This window comes from Motacilla alba, chromosome 6, assembly GCF_015832195.1.
Source record: "Motacilla alba alba isolate MOTALB_02 chromosome 6, Motacilla_alba_V1.0_pri, whole genome shotgun sequence".
Lineage (NCBI taxonomy): Eukaryota > Metazoa > Chordata > Aves > Passeriformes > Motacillidae > Motacilla > Motacilla alba.
Genome location: NC_052021.1, coordinates 33,883,176 through 33,908,907, shown reverse-complemented (window position 1 = coordinate 33,908,907; position 25,732 = coordinate 33,883,176). Strand labels below are relative to the sequence as shown.

Here is a 25,732-nt window from a genome sequence, read left to right as displayed (position 1 = left end):
GTGCTCAGGTTGGTGCACGTGCCTGGGCAGTGCTGGCTCCCAGGTTCACTGTTTTCAGCCCCAATTTGTCCCTAATTCCCACTGGAGCTCCTGTACCTGCATTCCCAGCGATGCCTGGCCCCTGCCATGTGGGATGTGGAGTGGGCAGAGATCCCTGGAGCATCCCCAGGGCAGGGCTGAGGCCCAGAACCAGAGACTCATGGAATGCTTTGGGTTGGGGGGATCTTTTAAATCCCATCCAGTCCCACCCTGCCATGACAGGGACACCTTCCCCTGTCCCAGGCTGCTCCAAGCCCTGTCCAACCTGGCCTGGGACACTTCCAGCCCTCCCAGGCTGGAGCAGACAGCTCATCCAGCCACAGGGAAAAAAACCACACTGAGCATCAACCCCATCACTGCTCATTTTTGGGGATCAGATCCCAGGTTTTTGGGTGTGGACTGAACCCCACACGCTCACAGCATGGGGCAGAAAATTACCAACGCAAAGAGGGGTTCAAAAATGAAAACAGGTGGTTTGTTTCACTCTGAACCTCAGAGCAAATTCATCAGGAGAGTCAGAATTCACCAGCGCACACCGTGCCAGGCTGGTCCTCACCTCCATTTTCAGCTTTGAGGAGGATTTCCACATTGCTCCCTGTCTGATAAGGCAAAAGTCTGTGGTTTGAATTTATCATCAACCAAACTGCAGCTCTGAATATGCTCCCAATTAAGAAGGTAACTCAACAGCCTGCCTAATCAAGGCGTGCCTTGGCTCTCACAAATCCACGCCTGACATTTAAGCTCCTGCTTTGCTTCTGCTGTGGAGGGAAGTGAAGAGAAGTCACAAAACTCTGGAAAAGGCCCCAAACTCAGGCTCCTGGTGTTGTGCTTCTCCACGGGAATCCTGCAGGAGCTCAGCACAGACTCCAGGTGCAGCTCATCCCTACAACCACAAAATCCTGCCCAAGGCCACGCTCAGCAGGAAAACCCTGAGAGAGCTGAGACAATTCAGAATCCCTGTGCTGCAAAGAGGGGAGTGCTGGGATGGCAGCCCAGAGCAAGCAGTCAAAATATCAGGAAAAAAGAAGTCAAATCCCAGCAGGGCAATGTTAAGGTCACACTGTGTCCTCTCCTCTAAGAACTTCCCATGGAGGTGAAACACCCAGATCCCCCAAAACCCCCCCACCACCATGATGAAAATCAGTGCTCAACAGGTTTATAGTCAATGTTCCTCTCCTCCAGCTTCAGGCAAACACTAAAGACCTTCTTTAAATGCTAGCAAGAGGCAAACAGTTCAAATAATACCAATTCAGCTTCACAAATCAGTAAAAACTCCAGGTTTTATCCAGACGAAGGGTCCCCACACACGACAGAACCCGTAGGAACAGCACCAATCATGCACCAAACACAGAATTATCAATGCTCACAGATGTTTTGGTTTTCCCCCCATTTCCAGCCGTCCATGTGTAAAAACTCACATTGAACTCCTCCCTGAAGAGCTTCCCCTCGTCGGCCGAGCGTATCCGGATCTCCTCCTCCAGGTTTTCCACAGGGATTGGGAAATACTTCCTGGGGCCCGAGGGAGACCTGCTGAGCAGCATGACCCGCTGCTGTTCTGTCAGCACAAGGGCAGGAGGCGTTAAAGGCATGGCCAGAGCCAGAGATTCCCAACTACAAATTCATCTGGGCGCTGAAAGATGCCAAAGCACTCTGCTGCCATGACACTCTGAGGTGCTGAAGGGGATTTAGGGGAAATTAAAACACTGAATCACAGGCCAAGTGCTTGCTTTGAGAACATAAGGGGATCACGAAGAACCGCTGCTGGTGAAATGAATGATTTCCCTATTTACACTGGATTAGAAAGTGACCAAGCTGTATTCAGAAAAGGAGAAGGTTCTTTCTGCTGGCAGGGCAAGGACAGCTTTTGGCACCTATCACCAAGGAGATGCTGCCAGATTATTTTATTTCAAGGGAAAATAATGCTGTTAATAATAAATAATTTATCTTTAACTTGGCAGCCAGCAGAGAGTGTGCCCCAAGAGGAGCTGCTGCCCTGTGCACAGGAACACCCCAGCAGGAAGCTGATGGGTATTTTTAGGGTTTTGACTTTTCCTCTGACTGCCACCTTCTTCAGCTCACTTATCCCTTCACACATGGCCAGCTGGGACTGACACAAACCACAGACTGATTATTTTACCTTGAATAGTTTATCTTTGATATTTCATCTTATTTTAGCTTGATCATTTTTCTCTGGGCTGTGATTCAAACAACTTGGCCAGCCCTCCCAGGTTTGAGCTGGGCCCCACAGAGGAGCCAGCCTGGGGCTCCCCACGGGCAGAAACAAACCCAGCGCAACTCAAACTAGGAGGAAACATTTGGAACTCCCCAAAGGGTTTTATTTCAGTGCCTCTGGCTTCAAAGTGCCCCATCTCAACCCCCTGCTCCACGTTCAGAAACCACTCAGCGTATTCACAAAGCATTAAGGACTTTCCCCCCCATTTTAAGAAGAAATACTGCAGTTCCTTCTCTACAAACAAAGATCAGTGTCACAAACATGGATCTCAGCTGGCACCCTGGTAAAACATCTCCAGAGGGCCAGGGAGGTTTTACACAGAAACATTTGCTGCATCACAAAGTGAAACCAGCAACTGAAAGTTAAGATTTTCCACAGCCTGCTTGAGTATGATTTCTAAATATGGATCTCTAGTCCAGGGCCAGCTTGGAGGGGACAACCAAGGGCTGGAAGATGTCCCTGCACATGCCACAGGGTTGGAGCTGGATGAGTTTAAGGTCCCTTCCAACCCAAACCATTTGTGATTGTATTTTTTTCAGGCTATTTTCTCTTTAATAACAACCCCGTCACTTATATCAGAAATAAAAGCAAACACTGAGTGATTTTGAATTAAAGACAGCAATAAAAGTGAGAGTTTGAGAGCAAATCTCCCCATACCTTGTTCTTCCAAGATCCCATTTGGCATCTTCTTGTCTCCGGAGTTGACCACAGCTTTCCTGTGTCTCCTGAACCTGGAACAGAGGCACCACATCAATCCACAATTCTGGCAGGAACAAAGCAGCCTTTCCCCCCCCCAGGCCTTTTTTACAGACCACGTAATTCTGGAGAAGCTCTTTCTGTTCATGCTGGCAGCGAGAGCAGGGCGGGCACGAGGCTCTGCTCGCTTCTGCTTCCGTGGGAGGGCACAAGGAAAGGATGGGCTGAGCCCACCAACACCCACCTGAAAAAATACCCCACCAGCACCACGAAAATGATCACCACCAGCACCAGGATCAGCAGGGAGGTCAGCAGCTCCTTGTGCAAGGTGCTCTCCTCGGTGGAGTCTGGGTATGGAACAAGAAATGTGGAATATCAGACGTGGACTGCCTCATCTGGCACAAAAGCTGTACTTAAGGCACCAAAAATTCTGCCTCTGCTTGCTAAAAGCATCACAGTTACTTGCTACAGGCAAAGCTCAAATTGAAAAATAATTTTTATTATTTTTAAGTCTTTTTCTCCCTCGTCAGAAGCACAACCAAAGCACTGCTGCTGAGAAAATCCAAGATATTCTTCAATTTCCCTGTAATCAGAGAAAGTTGAACTTATAGCTTAAGGTAGCAAGCTGAATTTGAAGCCCATTTAAAGGTTTGCTGCAGTGCCCTTATGCACATCAGCTGCTTCTCAACCACCTTTCATATATGTAGATAGAGAATGCCTCCTTTCACAGGGATTTTATTCACTGAAATTCTAAGAAATTTTATTCACTGAAATTCTATATAAACATAAGGACAAGCAGGAATAACGACGTGTTTCTCAGAATGGAGATTAAAGAACATCTTTGTTATATCTGGCACAAACTCAGTCTCACCCTTCTGTTCACAGTGTTTCATGGAAGTGTCTCTTTACCTTTCACTTTCATTCTGCTTCTGTAACCTTTCAGTCCTACTGAATAATTCAACACCGAACAGATTAAAATCATTAAAAACCCAACAGGTTTTATTTAAGGAAGCCAAACTCCCAGTCTGAACCTTCAGCAAGCAAAACACAGCCCTACAACCACCCTTCCAAAATTAAGGCAATTTCTGCTGCTGGTATTTTGGATTTTTTTTTCTCTTTTAAACTACATTGACACACTTTAGGAGTTTTTTTACCATTCCTACAGTGGTCTTTGAGAGCTGACTGACAGAAGGACGGGATGGGATATTGGGAGGGAATTCCTGGTTGTGAGGGTGGGGAGGGTGGGATGGAATTCCCAGAGCAGCTGGGGCTGCCCCTGGATCCCTGGCAGTGCCCAAGGCCAGGCTGGACAGGACTTGGAGCACCTGGGACAGTGGGAGGTGTCCCTGCCGTGGCAGGGGGTGGCACTGGGTGATTTTTAAGTTCCCTTCCATCCCAAACAATTCTGGGATTCAAAAAAAATATTTAGGAGTAGGTAAAAGCTGCAATAATCCAGGAAGGATTCCTGTGGATCAGACAAACACCCAGAATTGATGGCTACAAAACCATCTGAGTGGTGGGAGCAGCTGGAAACTCTCTGGGTGCCCCACAGGGCATGGGAAACAATTCCTGGAGAGGCACAGGTGAGCTGGGGACACACAGGGAAAAAGGGCTCGTAAATCAACATCATAACCCAGAGGCGGGGAAGGCAATAAAAGGCAAGAGGGATGACTTTCAGGGGGTGTGCAAAGATAAAAGTGACAGGCATGACAAAGCTGCAGTCAGGAGCCACGGCTTGGCAGGGGTTCAGGAAATCACTCTTGGAAGGAGGATGAGGAAGAATAATCCCCCAACGCTTTCTGCGGGGTGTTTTGCAACTCTGGAAGCCAAGGCTGGCAAGGAAACAAACACCAAAAAAAAAAGCCTGGTTTTGTCCCTCACAGACAAAATGAAGCCACTTGCATGGAGTCAGGAATGTCACCCTCAGGGTGTCAGAATGCTCCAGGATCTGGGGGTTTGTGTTGGTTCTCTTTAGCTCAGTGACAAGACCCACGACGTGAGAGGGGAAACAAGAAGTTTGCATCACAAGGGAGTCAAAATTTCCCTCAGTCAATTACACAATAAAAAAAATCACCCCTCTCTTCCCTTTCACAGAGCTGCTGCACCATTTTTGGGGTGTCTGTGGAGAAGTGATTCCCAGGCAAACACTGAAAGCTCAATCCCAGCCAGGAAAAGAGAAGCTGAACCTTCTGCCAAACAACTGCCCCCGTTTCTTCAGTCAAGGGCAGAGCACCCCCACCACGACTGATTTAATTCTCTGCCCCAAGATCTCGCCTCTCCTCCTACCATTTCACAACGAAATTGGGTCAAAATCCACTAAAAGTGTCTTTTTCTTTATACCTGGGCACATCTGTTCCCAAATCCTTGCAGCTGCTCCCCAATGGCTTCATCCCTGCAGAGCCTGGGAGGAAGGCACAGTGTGGTTCCATTTTTTACCTCTATTTTCTTTAATATCAGTAAATTTATAAATGTAGCCCAAAAATTGCATGAGAAAGTTAAAACTGAGGCCATGGCAGGCTCAGAGGCTGAAACACCTCCGGCCAACACAACTGTGTCCAGACCAAGGGGAATTTCAGGGGGAACAAAATAACAAGGCCTGAATAACAAAGGCCTTTTTAATCACTACTGCTTCAAAAATTGAGGGTTTTTTTTTTTTGAATCCCAGAATTGTTTGGGATGGAAGGGAACTTAAAAATGACTGGAGTAAAAATGGATGCAGGAGAGACAAATCCTCCACAGCAGGGAAAAATTCCCACTGCTCCCACTCCAGAAACTGTGGCCCAAAACCACCAGGATTTCTGTTCACAGCCAGCCAAAGATCATCCCAAGGATATTTTTTTTAGAGATCCAATGAAAAAGTGACTTTAGTATTGCCCAGAGAGGGGGATTCTCACCAGGAGGATGCTGACAGCCCCTTGTGCCTCCTGGGCACCCACCAAGGCTGGCTCAGGGCTCTCCCTGCCCCAATTCCTGGTGCTGCTGGCCCGTGGCTCTTTCTGGAAGTGCAGCACCAGTTCCTGCAGGGTTGGGATGTTCCCACTTCCCACTGGTGTCAAACACAAAGCCAGCCCCAAGGAGACAGGGAATTAACAGCAGAGTGTGCACGTCAGGGATGCTCCATCCCCACTCCCTCCCAAGCTTTGATCTTCTCCACCCCTGGATCAGCTCCTCTGCATTTTTGGGTAAATGGCATTATAAAAGTGTGTGATTAAAACTGTGTGATTAAAACACTTTTTCCCCTTCTACAAAAGGAAGCTGGCAGGGTAAAGTTTGCCCTAAACCAGAAATTATTCTGCTGAGTGACACAAAACAAAACCCTCTTTTATCTGAGCCAGGAGAAATCCCACAAGAACCAACTCTATTTCTGCACAGGTCTGATCTTCTTTTCAAAACCAAGAGATATCACAAATGTCCAACAGGAAATGTGACAAAACCCACACTAAATCCTCTCAGGCTATTTTTGGAAGAGAAAACCCCAACCCTGCCATGGCTGCTGACGGGAAGCAGCTGATGGGCAGCTGATAACCAGGAGATTTGTTTGCTACACGTGAAGCAAAACCCAAATCAGAAAAGAAAATGGAGTAATGGAAGGGCAAAGGAAAAAAGACAGGTAGGGGAGGGAAACCAGCACCCACAGCCAGCAGGAAATGATGCCTGAGGTTTTAACTTTCCTATGTTTCAGATTCTGTGCTGCTGTAGTGTGTAGGGTTCACATCAGGGGATGGTGAGCTCTGCACAGAGCAGGGACACAAAACAATTCCTGCTCCAGCTGGGCACCAAGGACAAATGATCCAAAGCTCAGCCCAGGAGCACAAACAGCGTGGGCTGCAGAGAGAAAAACAAGCAGGGTGGGAGTGCCTGGGCTAAAGCTGGAATGGGACAATGAACTGCAAGGTGCAAATGGAGCAGAGCTGAGCCAAGGCAGAGACCCCGGGAGCGCTCGTGCATTTTGGGACCATTTGGGTTCATCTTGGGTGCAGCCCTGGCTGGGCTCTTGTGCTGCCCAAGGTGGATCCATGGAGGAGATCCCTGAATAAATCCCTGCTTCATTCTGTATCTCATTCAGTCTCTGTTCTACCACAGCCTCCACAAGGCATCAGTACCAGTAAATGTGAGTTTAACACCTCAGAGCTGAATCCCACTGGGCACAGCCAGCACAGCCCACCTGGCACCGCAGCCACACAATCTGAGTCTGGCCTGGAGGGACCTTTAAATGTCACCCAGTCCACCCCCTGATCTGAAACAACCTATTTCTGCAGTTCTGCTTTGCAAACTGATTCTTGGAAATGAGTGTCTGCAGAGAATCCCTCTGGCATTTAAATACCAAATCAAATGAGCCATATTCCTTCTCCATAACTCAGCTTTCCGATGCTGCCTCATTTTCTCCGTGAAACTACCATGAGTCCCTCACAGGGAAGCCCCACCTCTGGGTCCTCCTGGGTATTACAGAGTCACAGAATGGTTTGGGCTGGAAGGGACCTTAAAAATCACCCAGTGCCACCCCTGCCATGGCAGGGACACCTCCCACTGTCCCAGGTGCTCCAGCCCCAGTGTCCAGCCTGGCCTGGGGCACTGCCAGGCCTCCAGGGGCAGCCCCAGCTGCTCTGGGCACCCTGTGCCAGGGCTGCCCACCCTGCCAGGGATCAATTCCCAATTCCCAATCTCCCATCCATCCCTGCCCTCTGGCACTGGGAGCCATTCCCTGTGTCCTGTCCCTCCATCCTTGTCCCCAGTCCCTCTGCAGCTCTCCTGGAGCCCCTTCAGGCCCTGGAAGGCCACACTGAGGTCACCCCAGAGCTTCTCCTCTCCAGGTGAACAATCCCAGCTCTCCCAGCCTTTCCTCCATCCCAGTGAACATTTTGGTTCATTCCCACAGCTCCAGTCCTCCCCATGCTGGGGACCCCAGGGCTGGACACCGTGTCCTGAGTGGGGTCTCTCCAGAGTGGAGAGACACAAAATCTTATTTTCACATTGCCACCGACTTGTTGGAAGTTGAAAGCAGCACTAAACAGGAGCCCCAAAACTGCCCCATTTCCCTGCCTTTGAACCTGCAGCTCCTCTGGTACATTCATTCCCTCTGCAGCTTCAGACATCAGTGACGGGAAGGAATTGTGAGGGTTCAAAGGCACCAGGAACCCTCATGGAGTAAACACCAGTGCAGTGTAAACATTTGGAAACATTTGGAAAGGTATTTAAAGGTTTTTAAAGGTTTACAGCTGCAGCTCCCAGGCTGCTTGCACATTTCAACAACTCCACAAGTAAAAATGCAAGAGGAAGTAAAACAATCCAGGCTATGATTAATCCTGGGGAACTTACAAATATTTGAATTACCAGGAGTCACCAGGGGTGGTCACGGACAATATTATGAATAAACAGTCTGTAGCAAGGACCTGGGAGCATTAAGGCATCTCTACTGGAAATGTACATTTATTTGTGCAAATCCTAATAAATATTAGCTTGGAAGTCAGAACTAGATGCTCCCTTCCAACCCAAACCATTCTGTGCTTTGATGGTTTGTATTTATTTGATGCAGCTGAATACCTGCAGTAAAGATCAGGGCAAATTTCCAGTAAATGGCAGTGCCATAAAGCCCAGAATATTCTCATTTTCTGAGAGGGAAATTTCAAGGTACCAATTTCAAGGCTGCAGTTTCAGGGGGTTCTTGTAGGAGGTAAAATGGCAGCAGTGCTAAAAATCGACCCATCCAGACAAGGCAACCATGTTTTAAATAAGAATAAAGCTGACATTGTAATTCAGCAAATCTTTGAAAAAAAATCAAGGCAGCTCAAATAATGACATGAAATCATTTATACCTGTTCCTTTCAGAATCAAAAGGATCTTCTGGGATCACACATCACATTAGCATGCAAAAGGAAAGCTGATTTTTTAGGCTCTTTTAGTTCATTCCATATTCTGTTAAATGAAGTTTTCTTTATGCTTCAATCAAAAATCTTTATTTTTGTATTTTTAAATGCTGTATTAATTCAATGGCTATCAAATTTATTAGATGATCCAATTGTCTTGGTACTCTTTCTGCAGCAATGTAATTTTCAGGGTGCACCTAACTTGTCTGTCAGACAAAACTCTTCCTCACTGCAGAGCCAGGAAGACTTTGATATTTAGGAAAAGCAGTTTAGTCACACCAATCATTTCTGAATCATATCACTGAAATTAAGATTTAATTAAAACAGGAATGATCAGATTACTTTTATCCATATGATCAGATTTAAACCCAACACAATTTGGAATTAAGCTCTGAAGATGAACAACACTGATGGCAAAACTCCCTCTGTACTCCTGTTATTCAGATTCTGGAAAGTGATAAAAACAACAAGTGACTTCCCCTTCTCAATTCCCATATTCTGACACATTCAGCCCAATATTAGTAACTTGTTTTTCTACAGCTCCAGGTGCCAGACAAGAAGCAGGGATCAAAAACCACTTGACAATACTTCAAACTGATTAATTAGCAAATTCACACTCGGCTAAAGCTTCATTTCCGTGAATAATTCGGGTTTTTTGGGAGCACTAAGCACAGCCATGCTCAGACTGTCACTGCTGATGGTGGAGCCCCTTGTCCCCCAGCCCAGCTCTGGAGTGCCCAGCAAGGGCTGCACCCAGCCCGCAGGCAGAGATGCTCACACCTGAATTAGCAGCAAATCCCAGACTGGTTTGGGATGGGAAGACACTCAAAATTATCCTGTTTCACCCCTGCCATGGCACCTCCCACTGTCCCAGGTGCTCCCAGCCCCAGTGTCCAGCCTGGCCTTGGGCACTGCCAGGGATCCAGGGGCAGCCCCAGCTGCTCTGGGCACCTGTGCCAGGGCTGCCCACCCTCATTTTCTTCCCAATATCCCATCTAAATCTCCCCTACTTCCATTTAAATTACTACAACCAAGAGCCAAAACAATCCAAGGGGCCGTGAGCCCAGCCTGGCACTTGATTCCTCTCCTTCCCCAGGGGTGCAAAGTTCACAGACAGATTAAAAGCAAATAAAGCAACAAATCAGCCTTCTATGAAACACTGGGTGTCAACAGCAGTGACCTGAACAGTCATCAAAACGTGGTCACATTGCTCATGTGGGACATCAGCAGCTTCATCTCCCTGCTTTGGGCTGGAAGGGGCCTCCAAGGTTATCCCATCCCACCCCTGCCACGGCCAGGGACACCTTGCACCATCCCAGGATGCTCCAAGCCCTGTCCAACCTGGCCTTGGGCACTTCCTCAAAGCCCCCAAATTCCCTTGAACAAGCCCCCCTCCCCAGGACTGGCACGTGTCAGGACGGGGCTGTGGGAGGGTTTGAGGAGGAAGAAATTCTGCAAACAGAAACGAGGATGAATACGAGGGGCTGTGGTGGCCCAGTGATGCCTCAGGTTTGGCTTTTCTATGTTCCACATCCTGAGCTGCTTCAGTGTGTGGGGCTGGGCTCACAGCAGGGGATGCTGAGCTCTGCACAGAGCAGGGACACAAAACAATTCCTGCTCCAGCTGGGACCAAGGACAAATGATCCAAAGCTCAGCCCAGGAGCACAAACAGCGTGGGCTGCAGAGAGAAAAACAAGCAGGGTGGGAGTGCCTGGGCTAAAGCTGGAACGGGACAATGAACTGCAAGGTGCAAATGGAGCAGAGCTGAGCCAAGGGAGAGACCCCGGGAGCGCTCGTGCATTTTGGGGCCATTTGGGTTCATCTTGGGTTCATTTTGGGACCATTTGGGTTCATCTTGGTGCAGCCCTGGCTGGGCTCTTGTGCTGCCCAAGGTGGATCCATGGAGGAGATCCTTGAATAAATCCCTGCTTCATTCTGTAGCTCTGCCCAGCCTCTGCTCTAGGGCAGCCTGCACAAGGCATCAAGAAGAGATTGCTCTCAGCTCCTGGAACAACTCCCCTGCTTCTCACCTGCCAGGACCCTCCACAGGACACCTCACACCCTCCTCGAGTCTTTGCATGAAAACACAGAGCGTGTCCCAAGGCTCCTCACGGTGTTTCAATCTATTCCTCCTCTGGTCTAATGAAAATTCATCTCCTGTTCTCTGAGTCCACATCCCCTCAGATCCCCCTGGCAGCTCCTGGGCCCTGCAGCTCCCCCACCTCTGCCGTGTTTTCCCCTCTCACAGCAAAGAGAAAGCGAAACCCCAACACCACCCACGTGCAGGCCAAACCCAGAGCACACCTGGCACCACCAGAACTCTGTCAGCGGGGTCAAAGTCCTGCAAAAACACCCTGGACTGTGCCACCAGGGCCACCCCTGAGGTCCATGCCCATCCCACCCCCCCAGGTCGCTCCTTACTGGTGGTTGTGGTTGTTTTGGGCAGTTCTGTTCCATTGGGTGGCAGAGCTCGTGCACAAATGAAGCTAACACAGAGCAGCAGGAGCGAGCAGGAATGTTCCATCCTGGACCTGGAAGGAAGCAAAGCAGAAGATAAATTTTCAGGTCAAATCAATATCAGTTTGTTTTTTTTTTTTTCCCCTTGTGGCAGAAGGAAGCTAAAAGTAAAAGCCATGCTTGCTTGAAATTTAAATGTATTTAAACCCTGATTTATACTCTCCCATCACCTTAGCACTGAACGTTCAGGTTTGATGCAAAAGGAAAAAGAAAATACAACTTGTGCACACCAAAAATTCATTATGGAGGTTTTAAATCCAACAGCAGCATGGCAACACTCAGCCATGGTTCACAGACAACACCAGAAATCAGGGCAAAAATGCTCCATCCATAAAAAAAAGCCATCTGAGGACACTGAGGAAACAATCCTGGGGGTCATTCCCAGAGATGAGAGGAAAATTCATAACAAAGAGGAAAAGTTTTTCACCACAAGCAGCCCAGTAACACCAGAAAGCTCCGAGTCCCTTTAACACACTTTTAAAGTTTCCTGATCTCACTCGACACCCTTAGCCACAGATGAGGGGCTCCATGGATGAACTCCGTGGGGGAATGTTTGCCACAGCTGAGCCTGCTTTCTAAACACAGAATTTCAGGGCTGGTGAGACCAGAAAATAACCTCCAGTGAGAAGAAAATGGGAGAAAAAGTGTGATGAGAACGTGCTGTTTCTTAATTCAGGGAAACTCATGGATGGAGACAAATAAACAGGTCCAGAAATGCTCCAACCCTTCTAAATAGAGGTGGAAAATAAATGTTATTAATTTGTTGTGATTTATCCAATCCCTCATGAACAGATTAATTAGGAGAGGCTCCCATCTCAGCCATTAGCCAGTCCTGCTTGATTTAGAAGCAATCTCACACAACCTTTGCTTTGTGGCAGGATTTATCCAGATGGTGGCTCTGCAGCCACTGCTAGAAGTCTGTCCCTGGAAATGCTGCTCCCCCCAGAGCTCCCTGTTTCAGGGTAATACACTGAATTTAACAGCACAATTTCCACAGGGTATTACCCAATCCCACCTCACAAGACACTAAAAAACCCAGGAATTTGGCAGTCATTAGAATAACCATTAGAAAATCCTGCCTTTCCATGTAAAGTGGGATAATGCACCAGAAATAATCCCTGGATAAACTCAAATACAGAGAAATCTCCCGTGGCAACAACTTTCACACCACCTTTGCGCTGCTCTCACGGCTGTTACTCCGAAGTGAAATATTCCCAGGCATTCCCAGCCTCTCCAAAGCCTGGCCCTACACCCAGGAGTAAACTCAAACTCAGCACACAGCTGCTATTCCTTGGATACACAGTTGGGAAACTCAATGTTGTTTTTTTATCCTAATGAGTGAAAATAATAACAATAAAAAGTATTATTAGCATCAAACTTTATTTTCTTATTTTTCCCCCTACTAATTTACTCCTTCAATTCCTTCTACTATTATTTCTAATTTTAGCAGCCTAAATGTCTTACAATCTAATCCCATTCTTGGGGTTTTACAATCCCATTCTTTCCCAATCCCATTCTTGGGATTAGACAGTGAACTGTGCTCAGCACCTCACTGCAAACTGTGCCTGCATCATTCTGAGCATTATATAAATGCCCCAAATTAACTATTTATAATTATATTTATAATTAGAAAGCTTGGGGCACACAGCAGCACTGAATGGAACTGAAGGGAAGGGAAAGGAAGGAGGACTTGGAAATGTGGAACAAAGCCAGAATAAAAGTGGAATTAACAGGGAATGCTGGGATGCTTTCCACCCTCAAAGGCTGCTGAAATCCACTGAAATTTTGGGTAATCAACCCTGGCAGGGGCTGATTTTCCAAGGCAGTGCTGAGTTCACTTTCTCATCCTAAAAATACATCCAGCTCCTTAAAAAAAGAAAAAAAAAAAATCCGCAGAATAATTGAAGTTGCTGGAAGGTTTCCAGGAGAGCAGAAAGTGAAAGGAACATCAGTGCTGCTCTCCAAATCCCTGTCAGGAGGGTTTTCCAGATGCCAATTCCCTGCCAGACCCCTGGAATCTGTTCTCTGGGATGTGATAAAAAAAAAAACAACAAAATTCTCTGGGATGTGATAAAGTGTGGCTGGAACACGCCGTGGTGTCCCTCAATTTATCAGAAATAAACACAGCCACGAAGATTACACAAATCCTGAGATTTTGGTTTTGGCCAAAGCCCTCTGCACTTCCAGCTCCCGAAGAGAGGAGGAGGAGGAGGAAAACTCCGAGGGGATCCAGGAGCTGCAGCTGAGGTGGATGCAAAGCACTGGGCTCAGCAGGACCAAGCAGAAAATCATGGAATTGAGGCTGGAAAAGACCTTTAAGATCATCAAATCCAACCACTCCCAGCACTGCCAAGGCCACCACTGCCCCATGTCCCACGTGCCACATCCACACGGATTTTAAATCCCTCCAGGGATGGGGACTCCAGCACTGCCCTGGGCAGCTGTGCCAGGGCTGGACAAACCCTTCCATGAGGAAATTGTTCCCAAATTTCCAATCTAAACCTCCCCTGGCACAGTCTGACGCTGTTTCCCCTCATCCTGTCCCTTCTCTTCCCACTGGGATGGATAAGGAGGTGCCCAAGCTGCAATCCCACCAAAAAATCCCACAAGAACACCCTGAATTTTACTCTGTATTTATATTTATGGCCTTCACGTACAGGCCTGCAAAGTTACCATTTCCTGAACAAAAAAAAACCACCCCAAAACACTCACTGCTGCAGGCACAGCAGCATTTCCCACATTTTCCTTACTCACAAAGGCACCAAGTCATGACACAGCCTGGTAAAACAAGAAGGAAAAAATAGTAACAACTCTCCTGAGAGAACAGGCAGGGAGAAAAGCACGGCTGAGCAAGGAAGGATAACCACGTGCTACAAAACAAGCCTCTTGATAAAAGTGGAAAGGGAAAGATCCGGGGAGAGACAAACTGTTATTTCTACACTGTATAGTGTAATATTGCCCTCTGCTGTAGGGCAACTGCTGTCCCTTCTGGAAAAAGAAATAGGAACTGCCTTTAAAACAAAAAAAAAAAGTGAATTTATTGACTCATATCCTACTGCATCCAGCCTTTATTCCCTGGATGTGCAGGGGTTGGCCTCTGCTCCCAGGGACACAGGAACAGGACAAGAGGATTGGCCTCACCCGGTGCCGGGTGGGCTCAGCTTGGATATCAGGAGGAATTTTGTCACAGACAGGGAGGTCAGGCATTGGAAGGGAGGGTTGGAGTGCCCATCCCTGGGGGTGTGCAAGGAATTCCTGGAGGTGGCACTCAGAGCTCTGGGCTGGGGACAAGGTGGGGATTGGGCACAACTTCCAAAACCATCCAGTCCAAGCTTTTTTGCAACCTCAGTGATTCCATGATTCTATTCGGAATGGCTCAGACACCTCAGGTTTAACCCCGTGGACTGATTTTGTCTGTACTTTATTACTGCTCAGGGACACCTTCCAGCATCCCAGGGTGCTCCAAGCCCCATCCAACCCGGCCTTGGGCACTGCCAGGGATCCAGGGGCAGCCCCAGCTTCCCTGCCCAAGGAGCCAGGGCAGCTGGAATGTGGATGCAATGGCTCAGGGCTCGGCTCAGGGACCAGGGCAGCCTGGGACACCCCTGGGCAGCTCCTCCTGCAGCCCAAGGAGGCACCGTGAGGACAGCCCAGCTCCCCAAAACGTGAATAAATGGCATTATTTCCAGGGATTAATGGATTACCACACATGGCTAATTTCTATTTTGGCCGCAGAACTGAATCCTCATCTGACCTGACAGCTCAAGAGTAAAACCTGGGCTTTGAGAAAATAGGCCAACAAAAACCTCCGTGTGTCACGTGGCCCTGCCACAGATCTGGAGTCCTGCTCCTTTTCCCAAGGATGCACCAGCTGCTTCAGAGCAGGTTCAACTGATACCCATCCCTTGCATCCTCCTAAAGCAGGAAAACCTCAGAGAAACACCCCAGGTAACACAGAGGAGAGTGGAGAGTGCTGGGATTTGTGTTTGCCCCCAGCTCAGGTCCTGCCCCGGCCTCTCAGTGCTACAGAAGTCACATTTGCAAGGATAAGCGCCGTCAATTCAGAAAACAATAAAAAACGAGAGACACAAAAGCCTTGTCACTGCAGGCTGACTAAGCCATAGGCCACACCAAGAGCAAGTGCCAACCACAAAAATTCGGCAGTTTAATTTAAAAAAAAACCAACAAAAACACGGAAAAGGAAATGAGGAGACAACAGTCACCCGCTCTCTTTGCTCTTCCTGCTTTCCACCCATAAACCCCAACACCCTGCTGGTCCCTGTAAAGATTCCAGGGCAGCTGTGGCTGCTCCTGGATCCCTGGAAGCGTCCAAGGCCAGGCTGGATGGAGCCTGGAACACCCTGGGGTAGTGGAAGTTGTCCCTGCCCAGGGATGGAATGGGTTGGGCTTTAAGGTCCCTTCCAACCCAAACCCTCCCGTGATTCCAAGGTAAGAATCTCCAGCCCCAGTGCCTGTTTTTCCAGCTGCCTGGGGGTTCCCCTACCTGGAGCAGGTGAGCTGGCACAGCAGCTCCCTCTTGGCTGGAATCCCAGGCACCAGGAGCTGCTCCCACTTCCAGCTGGGCTGATTGCAGCTGTTTTCTTTTTTCCTGAAGCCCTGGCTTCAGCAGAGTCAGGGACTGTGTCTGCTGACCCATCCCAGGTTACAGTTCAACTGGAATTGCTCTCCCATGACCTCATTTGTGCTTAGGGCTTTATTGCCCCATTATGTCACCAGGGCAAGCTATCAATGCTGCAGCATTCCCCAAGCTGTGCCCTTCAACTACGAGTTTACAAAACACCTGGGAAGAGAGGCGCTCCTCCCTTTCCCAAGCATCAACATGGAACCGTGAATGGTTTGGGTTGGAGGGGACCTTCAAGCCCATCCCACCCCACCCCTGCCATGGGCAGGGACACCTCCCACCATCCCAGGGAGCTCCAAGCCCCGTCCAGCTGGAGTTAAACCCTTCATTCCTCGTGTTTCCAAGGAAAAGGAACAAACAGCTCTGGGTCCCACAGACCCCTCTGACCACAGCCAGCCCCTCCATCCCCATCCCCACCTTGGGCACTGAAGCCTGTGGAGCAGCAGGACCTTGGATTGCTGCCCTCAGCTCAGCAGGGACACCCCACCCTCCATGGGCCAGCAGCTGGGACCAGCTTCTCAGAATTCCTCCTCTTGGGGGAACCATTCCATAACAAACTCTTCCTTGGAGTTAGACATTGAGCCCCAAATCCAATTTCCTGAAGCTTGAGCAAGTCCCATGTTTTGACACTGCTTTAACATTCAGCAGCTTTAAAAAACCCAAACAAATCAAGTTCTCATTTGCTTATTTTTGAAGCCTTGCAGTTCTTCCTCAAGACTCAGAACACCCTAAAATCCAGAGGGGAAAAAAGGAATGGATTTTGTGGAGATGTTTGTGCACGTGTTCCGGGCAAGAAACTCAAGAAGGGACCTCTCCACTTGGGAAACATTCCTCAAAATCCAGCCACTGGTAAATTAGAAAAAACTCCATTATGAGCATTAAATTTCACCAAAAATCCCATAATTTTTTAATGGGACTGTTTACAGCACACGCAACGTTGCTGTAAACGTATTTGCAACATTGCAAATAAAAACCAGGCAAGCTTTGTTTCCAACCCCTGCAGAAACAACAAGGGAATTTAAGGGACAAATACTTAATTTTATAATTATAATTTAATAGCACTGCCTGCAAAATGATATCTGACTGTAAAAATTCCTCATGTATTCTATACAAATAGCCTCGGTTAAGATCATTTCAAAGAGATGGCAATAATTAGATTAAAAAATTACAAATCAGAATAATCATTTACACGTAAGAGACCGAGCGAGGCAAAGCACCCAATTAACTGAGTGAAATCAATTTCCATTCGGAATAATCAAGCTTGATAGACTGTCTTGCTTATTTAGTCACTTTGTGTCTAATTCAGGTGGACAAATTATTACATTTGTTTTGATTTCCATGGAAGAGGAGGTCAGCAGATGTGGCGAATCCATTATTTGTTCCAAAAAATTATATTTAAAGAGAAATACCTAAATGCAGACAAAATCTACCACTTTTGTGACACTAATTCTTAAATCCCACCCAGTTCAGCTATTTCTGTGTGTCTTTCCCAGCACCCTGAGTCTCCAAACCCAGCCCATCATGAGGAACACGAGTTCAAATCCATTTCAATTAGCAAGGCTGGGATCTCCCAGGACTATAAATCACAGGTTGTCACCAGCAGATTAAGCACTGCATTAACAGGGCTGCTGCAGCCAGGATTAACTGACACCGGTGGTGACATGCCACCCTTACAAAGTGACTTTGCCACTTGAAAAGCGGCAGGGGAACTTTTCAATCAATGGGATTTCTACAAATGCACCCAGGAGTGGATGGGCTGGGCCAGAGGAACGGGCTGGAGCTTCAAAGGTCCCCTCCAACCCCAATTACTCTGTGGTCACCAGGAGGCAGCAGCACTGAGCGTGACAGGGATCCCTTTTCTTTTATTTCCTTGGCTCACCAGGATTACTCAAAGCGGTTGTGTTGATATTCTGTGACATAAACCGAATTAAAACCAGGAGCATAATGAACTCTGCAGCCTTAGTTTGGGGAAAATATACATTGCCTGCTGATGTGCTGCACATCTGGCTTATCTGCAGCCCCACAGATCTGGAAATGAAGGGAAAAAAAAAGAGATTTCTTTCCCATGCCTGAGTGGCTCTGAATGAAGCAATGCAAGGGCTGTCGTATCTAAAACTACCCAGTGCAGGCTTGGAATAGATCAAAAAACTCCATCACAGAATCAAGGAAACTTTTAGGTTGGGAAAGCCCTCTGAGACAGAGTCCAGCTGTTCCCCCAGCACTGACAAGGCCACCACTGCCCCGTGTCTCCAAGTGCCACCTCCACATGGATCTTAAATCCCTCCAAGGACGGGGACTCCAAGCTTCCTGGGCAGCCGTGCCAGGCCTGGACAAACCTTTCCATGGAGGAATTTCCCCAAATATCCAGCCTGAGGCCATTCCCCCTGCTCCTGTCCCTGTTCCCTGGGAGCAGAGCCCGACCGCCTGGCTGTCCCCCCCAGCAGGGAATTCCAGAGAGGGAAAAGATCCCTCTGGATCCTCCTTTTCTCCAGGCTGAGCCCCTTTCCAGCTCACTCCGCCCCTCCTGGGACTCTGTTCCCTTCCCTGGATGTGCTCAATGTCCTCCTTGTCACAAGGGGCCCAAACTGCCCCCGGAATTCCAGGCTGGCCTCCCCAGTGTCCAGCACAGGGTGACCACATTAGGAAAAGGGCACAAGAAAACACGGAAGGAACTACTTCAGAAAGAGAGAGAGAGATGAGAAGCGTTTTCAAAGTCAAAGCTGTTTTCACGCTGCCATAAAAGAGGTCAGGATGACTAATGCATTCTCTCGCCGATGTACATTTACCCTCAAACGCTTTCTGAAGAATCCTTTAGCCAGTTTCTGCACTTTCCTGACCACCTCGTGCAGGAAACATCCTGCAAAACTCAGCAGGTGCATTTCTGAGGTGGTCATACAGTTCCAAAGCCAACACAGCGAGGACACTATTTCACTATTTCCTACCTGACGTATAGAAAATGGTTTAAATATTCCCAAAAATCTCAACAAATTTCCCATAGTTCCTTCTGTTATAAAAAAAAAAACAACCCCAAACAGAAAAAAGTAGGTTAAAGTCCCCTTACCATCTCTTTTTTAAAGTTTAATTTGTGTTGTGTCATGAACAGAGGCTTTAATCATTAAAGGAGATAAAATAACTCCTACCTAAAGTGAAGTTGTACAGTCCCATGATTTCAGTGTAATTAATTAAATGAGTCATGTTTTATTTAGGTGCTTACACAAGAGCAAGAGGATTAATTCTAAATAAAACCAATAGAGCTGTAAAATGCTCATTTGCAAAAGGTCCTTGACAAGTGCCCAAGGCCAATCCCTCACCACAGGCTGGAGCTGTCCCGTTCCTGGTGATCTGGTCTGAGCTGCTCACCCAGATCTCCAGCTCCTCAGCACCCCTGGCACGGGCTGCCTCTGCCCCCTCACCCATCATCTCCTGCCCCTCACAGCCTCCCAGAGGCAGGCATGGCTCCAGCCTCTTCCCAGGTCAGAACTGCAGAGGCCACCCCAGCTGCACAACACCCAGCTCCACTTGAAAGCCACTTTGTCCTCCCCTTGTCACAGCCCGTGTCCCATCCCTGCAGCCACGTCACCACACGGCTCTGGCAGCCTTGGCTGCCCATTCCCTGCTCCCCCAGGAGCCTCTCCATGCCCCTTTGCTGCTGAGGAGAGCAAATCCAGCACTTTTCCATCTGCTCCTTCACCCACCTTCAGCGTTCACAGCAGCAGGAACGTCCCCTGGGGGACACAGAGACCCAACCACGCTGGAGAAGGTGCAGCTGCACAGCAGCACACCACCACCCAACTCCACACACCCAGAAGTCTTTTCAGAAACCACAAAATTCACCAGAAGCTGATTCTTCTCTTTTCAGAGCCAGAGAGAATTTCCTCGTGGCTGCACTGCAGTGCCCAGCTGTGCCTCAGCAGCAAACCACAGCTCTGAGGGGACAGCTCCTCGCTGCAGTGACAGCCCTGCTCTGAAACGCCAGCTCTGGTGGGAAAGTGCTGGATTTGCTCTCCTCAGCAGCAAAGGGGCATGGAGAGGCTCCTGGGGGAGCAGGGAATGGGCAGCCAAGGCTGCCAGAGCCGTGTGGTGACGTGGCTGCAGGGATGGGACACGGGCTGTGACAAGGGGAGGACAAAGTGGCTTTCAAGTGGAGCTGGGTGTTGTGCAGCTGGGGTGGCCTCTGCAGTTCTGACCTGGGAAGAGGCTGGAGCCATGCCTGCCTCTGGGAGGCTGTGAGGGGCAGGAGATGATGGGTGAGGGGGCAGAGGCAGCCCGTGCCAGGGGTGCTGAGGAACCGGAGATCTGGGTGAGCAGCTCAGACCAGATCCCACTGCACGCCAGCTTCAGACAGAGCAGAGCAGCCACAAACTGGGAAGCAGGACAGCAAAGCCCAGAGCTGGATGCCACCATCCCTCCACCAGGTCCCTTTCCAGTGTCCTACCCCCCCAACCTCACCTTGCCCCCCATCCACGCTCAGTGTCACACGCCAGCTGCCCGCAGGTGACTCCACACACAGGTGCCATTCTCAGCCAGCTGCTCCCATGCAAAACCAAACCTCCTCCAGAAGTATTCCTGCAGCTAAAGAACATTTCTTCAGCTCCAGGAAGAGCTGAATTAGCCGCCTGCACTATTTAAATCCTCATATTTCGTGGAATCAATCCCCTGAGGTGAATCTCTGTTGCAGGACATTTTTGCAGGAAGAACTGACTCTTTTCAGTTCGTGGGGTTTTTTTTTTACTTCTCCCCTGCAGTGGGGCTCGGACCTTATTCCCTTTTTTCAGGCCGTTTCAGCATTTCCTCATGGCTGCCATTGGGGGTTGCAGCAGCAGCGCTTCTGCAATGCAGGGCTGAGTGCCTGCAATTAACAACTTGCTCTCAATTAGCAAAACGGCTTGGGGAGAGCCAGTGGCACCTGCTGTACCTGCTGCTGATGGGTGAAGGAGTTAACAGAGGCTTTCATTAGCGCTATCAGCAGCCAGCCACGCAGTTTTATATATAGAAAAGCTGCTCATGAGCGAGGAGCCAGCCCGCCCTGGCCCCCCTTCCCCAGCAGCTCTGAGGAACATCTGACTAAGCCCAGCTTTTGGAGCCCACAAAGAGGAGCCAATCCATGCAAAGAGTGTGGGAGAAAAGGCCTGGGCTGGTTTTGGGCACAGGAGGTTTAGGAATTGCCTGGGCTCTCACTAGTAACAAAAAAAAAAAAAAGAGAGATTTGTTTTCTGTTCCTAAGTGGCCCTGAAGGAAGCAATGCAAGGGCTGTTGTATGAAAAACTACCCAGGGCAGGCAGCTGCCAGACCAAAAAACTCCATCACAGAATCATGGAAGTTTTTAGGTTGGAAAAGCTCTCTGAGACAGAGTCCAGCTGTTCCCTCACCACTGCCCCGTGTCCCCAAGTGCCACATCCACACAGATTTTAAATCCCTCCAGGGATGGGGACTCCAAACTTCCCTGGGCAGCTGTGCCAGGCCTGGACAAACCTTTCCATGGAGGAATTTCCCCAAATATCCACCCTGAGCCTGCCCTGGCTCGCTCTGGCAATCCTGAATCACTGGGAATTCTACATCACGGGCAAAAGCCCAAAAGACACTTGAAAGCTTCGAGACAGAGGCTCAGCACAGCCAGAATTAAATCGAGATCATGAGCCCCATCTTGAAAGGGGTGACTCTGCAGGGCCGCTCGCTGCGGTCAGTGACAGGGACAGCGGTGGCACAGCAGGATGTCACAGCTGAGTCAGCAGGAAGCCCCGGGCTCTGGCCACTGTCATTGTCCCCAAGCTAAAGGAAATGGTCATGACTCCGGGGCTGGGGGTAGCAGCTGTGACACCCAAGCACAGCTGCCACCTCCACGCCCCCGCTGCTGTCACATCCCCAGGCACCACAGACTGAGCCAAGATGAAGGCACTGAGGGATTTTGTGTGGAAAACGAAGGAAAAACCATTGGATTATTTTTACCATTGGATTATTTTCTAAGTGTTGCCTACTGTCAGGTCTGTGCCACAGCCATTTCACACTCCTGCTCCACACCCAGTTGTGTCTCTTCCTGTGCATTCACCGTCCATCCTTTGTGGTCTCATTTTAGTTAACACAGGTCTCTGCAGCAAGGCTCCACTTTGAATTATTTACTATTTCTCCTGCAAGCTCAGCAAAGGACTGAGGTCATCAACCCAAACACGGAGAAGGAAAAGAGACTCATCAGACTAATCAGGGCACTATCAAATAATTCAACACTGGCCAGCAACAAAGCTCCAGGATTTGCTTAAAAAATCTTAGAGGAAGAAACATTTCACATAAAAACCACTTTGACTGGTTTTAACGTCTCGTTAATATCTTTTGTAGTACTAAAGAGCTACCCATACCCCAAATTAATGGCATTTTACTGAACAGGGATGGGGAACCTTTCATGCCAAAGCAAAACCTTGAAGTTCCATTTTCCCAAGTTTCCAGCATCCCCTGTCCCAACAGGCCTGTTGAAGTCACAAGTAAGGGTCACCTTTCCCCGTGCACTGTCAGCAAATCAATCTGGGCTGCTTTTCAAGCAGGGCTCACACACAGATTAGGCAGTCTGCCATTGATTCACATGAGAAACCCTTGAGCAGTGGAGTGAAACACCAATAAAATCTTACAATTAACTTGAGAAGTCGCCTTTGGTTCCGTCCCAGCGGCCCTTCTGCTCCTCAGCTGCACAAAACATGTCCTCACACAGATGCTCCCTTGTAATGGCTCTGGATGAATGTTTAAAATTGCTCCTTGAACACAAAAACTAATTCCAGCCAAGGGGAAATACTCACAGAAGAGTTTTATGCTGCATCATGGCCAGCCTGAACGCTTGTGTTTCAGCTGCAGTTTCATTTTGGAGGGGAGAAGAGGAGGAAGGGAAAAAGAAAAGCAGAAGTGTGCCTTGCCTGGCTCTGCAGAGTCACAAAAGGAGAACACACAACTGCATGTGTGACAACTCGCTCCAACACGTCAAGAGGTGCAGCACAGGAAGGGAGGGAGGAAGGAGGGCAGCAGGGCTGTGGCTCTAAGGCTTTCAGCACAGCAGGCTGGAACCCTCCCAGGTGTACCCACAGTCTAGCACAGCTCTGCTCTGCAGAAATCTAAATCCAAACAATGGAAGGAATGCTCGGGTTGAAGGAAGGACTTAAGCGTGCATGGGGAGCTGTCTCACTGCTGTTGGTGCCAGCAGCAGCACTGAACACATGCAGAGGCACCAGCTCTCTCCTGGCTCCCTGAGCTCCTCCACAGCAGGTCCCTGCAGAGGCAGAAGCCCACAGCCCCTCCAGGAGCCAGCAGCAGGGACAGCCTTCCAGGTGATACCTGGGAAAGAAGTTCAGCAGCACGGCCTTTGGCACGTCTTCCAGAGTCAAACCCATTGCTTGGCCAAATTTAAACACAGAAAGGATCTTTCCAGTGCTGAAGATGGAAATGGAGACTGACAATGTGGAAGCTAACAGCAAAGGTTTTCCTTGGCTGGTCAGCTCGCTGGTGGGATGGGTCAGGAATTCCCAACACAGAGCTGCTCAGATCTGCTGCTCCAGGGGACCCAGCCATGCCCCTCTGCTCCTCCCCGCGTCCTTCACAGAGTTAACATGTCTCATGTCCCCTGAGCTGCAAAAGTTCTTGCTTGTAAGCCTTCAGCTGCTGCCCAAGCACAGTGACACAGATTTTTAGCTGTGTAACTGGAGAAGCAGTGATGGCACCGCTGTTTCCAGGTTTCTAACTCCTCTCCTCACCTCTGCAGTGCTGAGACTCCCCTCCAGCAGCTTCCCTGGCCATGGAGCTGCCAAGACTGAAAGGAAAAAGCTTTTGATGATAAGGGGCTGAGGCTCTGGCATGGGTTGCCCAGAGAAGCTGTGGCTGTGCCCATCCCTGGAACGCCCAAGGCTGGCTTGGACAGGATCGGAGCGGGATCATCATTCTGATGATCTCAAAGCTCTTCCCAATTTAAATGACTCTGTGATTCCATGTCCCTGCTCATTAGGGGGGCTGGATTAGGTGGCCTTTAAAGGTCCCTTCCAACCCAAACTGTTCCAGGTTTCTGTGGCTCCTGCTGCTCCCAGCACAAGGGATCAGCTGCTCTAGAGCACAAAGGGTTTGCTGGCACAGCCTTTGCACACTCTCATTCCTTTTGTCTCCCACGCCAACACATCCTCACATCGCCCTGCAAACGAGGGGGAGGAGCAAGGAAAATTCACTTTTCCCTGAAATCCGAACCAGCTTCATGATCAAACTCACAGGCACGGCCCAACCCACGGCTGAGCCAGCAAAGCTGGGGTGCCAAAAGAGGGATGAGCAAGGGACAGCAGAGCAGCAGCAGTGACAACAGGGCAGGACCCTCCCTGAGGTCTGGATCTCTGCTTCCAGGGACTGTCTGTTCACTGCCTCCTTGCGGGTCTGATGACATCTTATTGATGTCAGACACACAGACAGACAGACAGGATCTCCTCTTCCAGCTGAAGTAATGCCTTACAGACCTTATTCCTTAAGGCCTCCATCCCAGGTTCTCCCTTTCTTGAGGCTCAGAGTGTTTTCCACAGCCCTGCTCCATCTTTTTCTCAGCTCCTGTCATGACCTGGCCCACGTGGCCCATCCACATCCCAAGCTGGCAGCCAGGCAGGAGTGACTGTCACCAAACAATCCCCAGAGCATCCCAGGAAAGTCCCCCTCTCTGGAGGTGTTTGGATACAGCTCCTTCGCGCTGAGCCAGCTGTACCCACACACTGACAAAAACACGAACCAGATCCTTTCCAAACACGATAAAAGTCACTTTGGGGATTGTTTTAAAGCCAAACAACAGCTCTTGATGTTCAGACTGAGCCACTGATCTCGGGAGGTAGCACAGGACCCTGCTCACTCTGCATCCCAGGGGCTCTCAGGAAGCATCAGCTTCAAACCAGCACCTGCTGCAGCTTACACCAGGAAAAATCCACAGCCTTTGGAGCCTTTTCCCCCTGCAGCTTCCACTTAGCAAGTGTCTATTTATTTATGTGTGTTCCTATGTACAACTCCCTCTCCAATTTTTCACAAAGCAACACTAAAACCCCAGCTAACAAAAGCTACCCCAGAACATTTATCCTCCCCAAAGTCCCCTGAGAGCAGCAGCACTCACAGCAAAAAGGTTCCCGACAGCACAGCCACCAGCTCCTGCTGCAAACCTGGCTTTTCCAAGCCCATCCCACTGACCAGCAGGGAAATTAAACGAGTACAAAACAATTACAGAGCTAATGAAGCAACTGCTGCCAGATGTTGAACTGACCCCCCAGATGATTCCAGGGAACACCTGTTCCCTGCCTGGGCCGTGTCCCAACAGCAGCCTGTGCACAGGCGAGCAGGGATTCAGGGGAACATCTGTTTTAACATGAGCTGCTGGCTGAGCATTCATCAAAAGGCTGATATTCCAATTATTTATTTGGAATGGCTGCTCTGGGCACACACAGCAGCTCCCTGCTCCTGCAGCACCAGGAACTGAAGCAACAGCCTGGCCCGTGGTACAGATTTAGCATCTGCCACCAGAGCTTGCTATTCCTCTTTTCCTCTGACATTCCCAAAGTTAGCAGATATATATTTACTCCCCAGAACTAAACTTAAGGCATCTACAGCACCAGCTTTAATTCTAAATCTGGCTCTGGGACATGAAACGCATCTGATTTTCTCATCCATTATTAAGTCCCAGGCATGTTAATAAGGCATTTATCTCCAAGAAAGATCACTACCCATGCGGATTTCTAGGGATAGTCAAGTTCTTTA

At 49.0% G+C, this 25,732-nt stretch overlaps 1 protein-coding gene across 11 annotated transcripts in view; it reads right to left on the bottom strand.

Moving 5' to 3' along the window:
* PTPRE (protein tyrosine phosphatase receptor type E) overlaps positions 1–25,732 on the bottom strand; it is a 94,468-nt gene that overhangs the window by 23,770 nt on the left and 44,966 nt on the right. For 6 of the 11 annotated variants that reach the window (XM_038140539.1, XM_038140540.1, XM_038140543.1 and 3 more), the window contains exons 2-5: positions 11,254–11,363; positions 3,213–3,315; positions 2,930–3,003; positions 1,458–1,594 (exon numbers count right to left, since the gene is read on the bottom strand). In XM_038140539.1, coding sequence (XP_037996467.1) covers positions 1,458–1,594; positions 2,930–3,003; positions 3,213–3,315; positions 11,254–11,363 — 424 coding nt within the window. Of the gene's footprint in view, positions 1–1,457; positions 1,595–2,929; positions 3,004–3,084; positions 3,164–3,212; positions 3,316–11,253; positions 11,364–19,686; positions 19,960–20,440; positions 21,263–22,608; positions 22,735–22,773; positions 22,812–25,732 lie in introns of those variants that run through there. The other 5 variants (XM_038140538.1, XM_038140542.1, XM_038140536.1 and 2 more) reach the window with 5 other exon arrangements.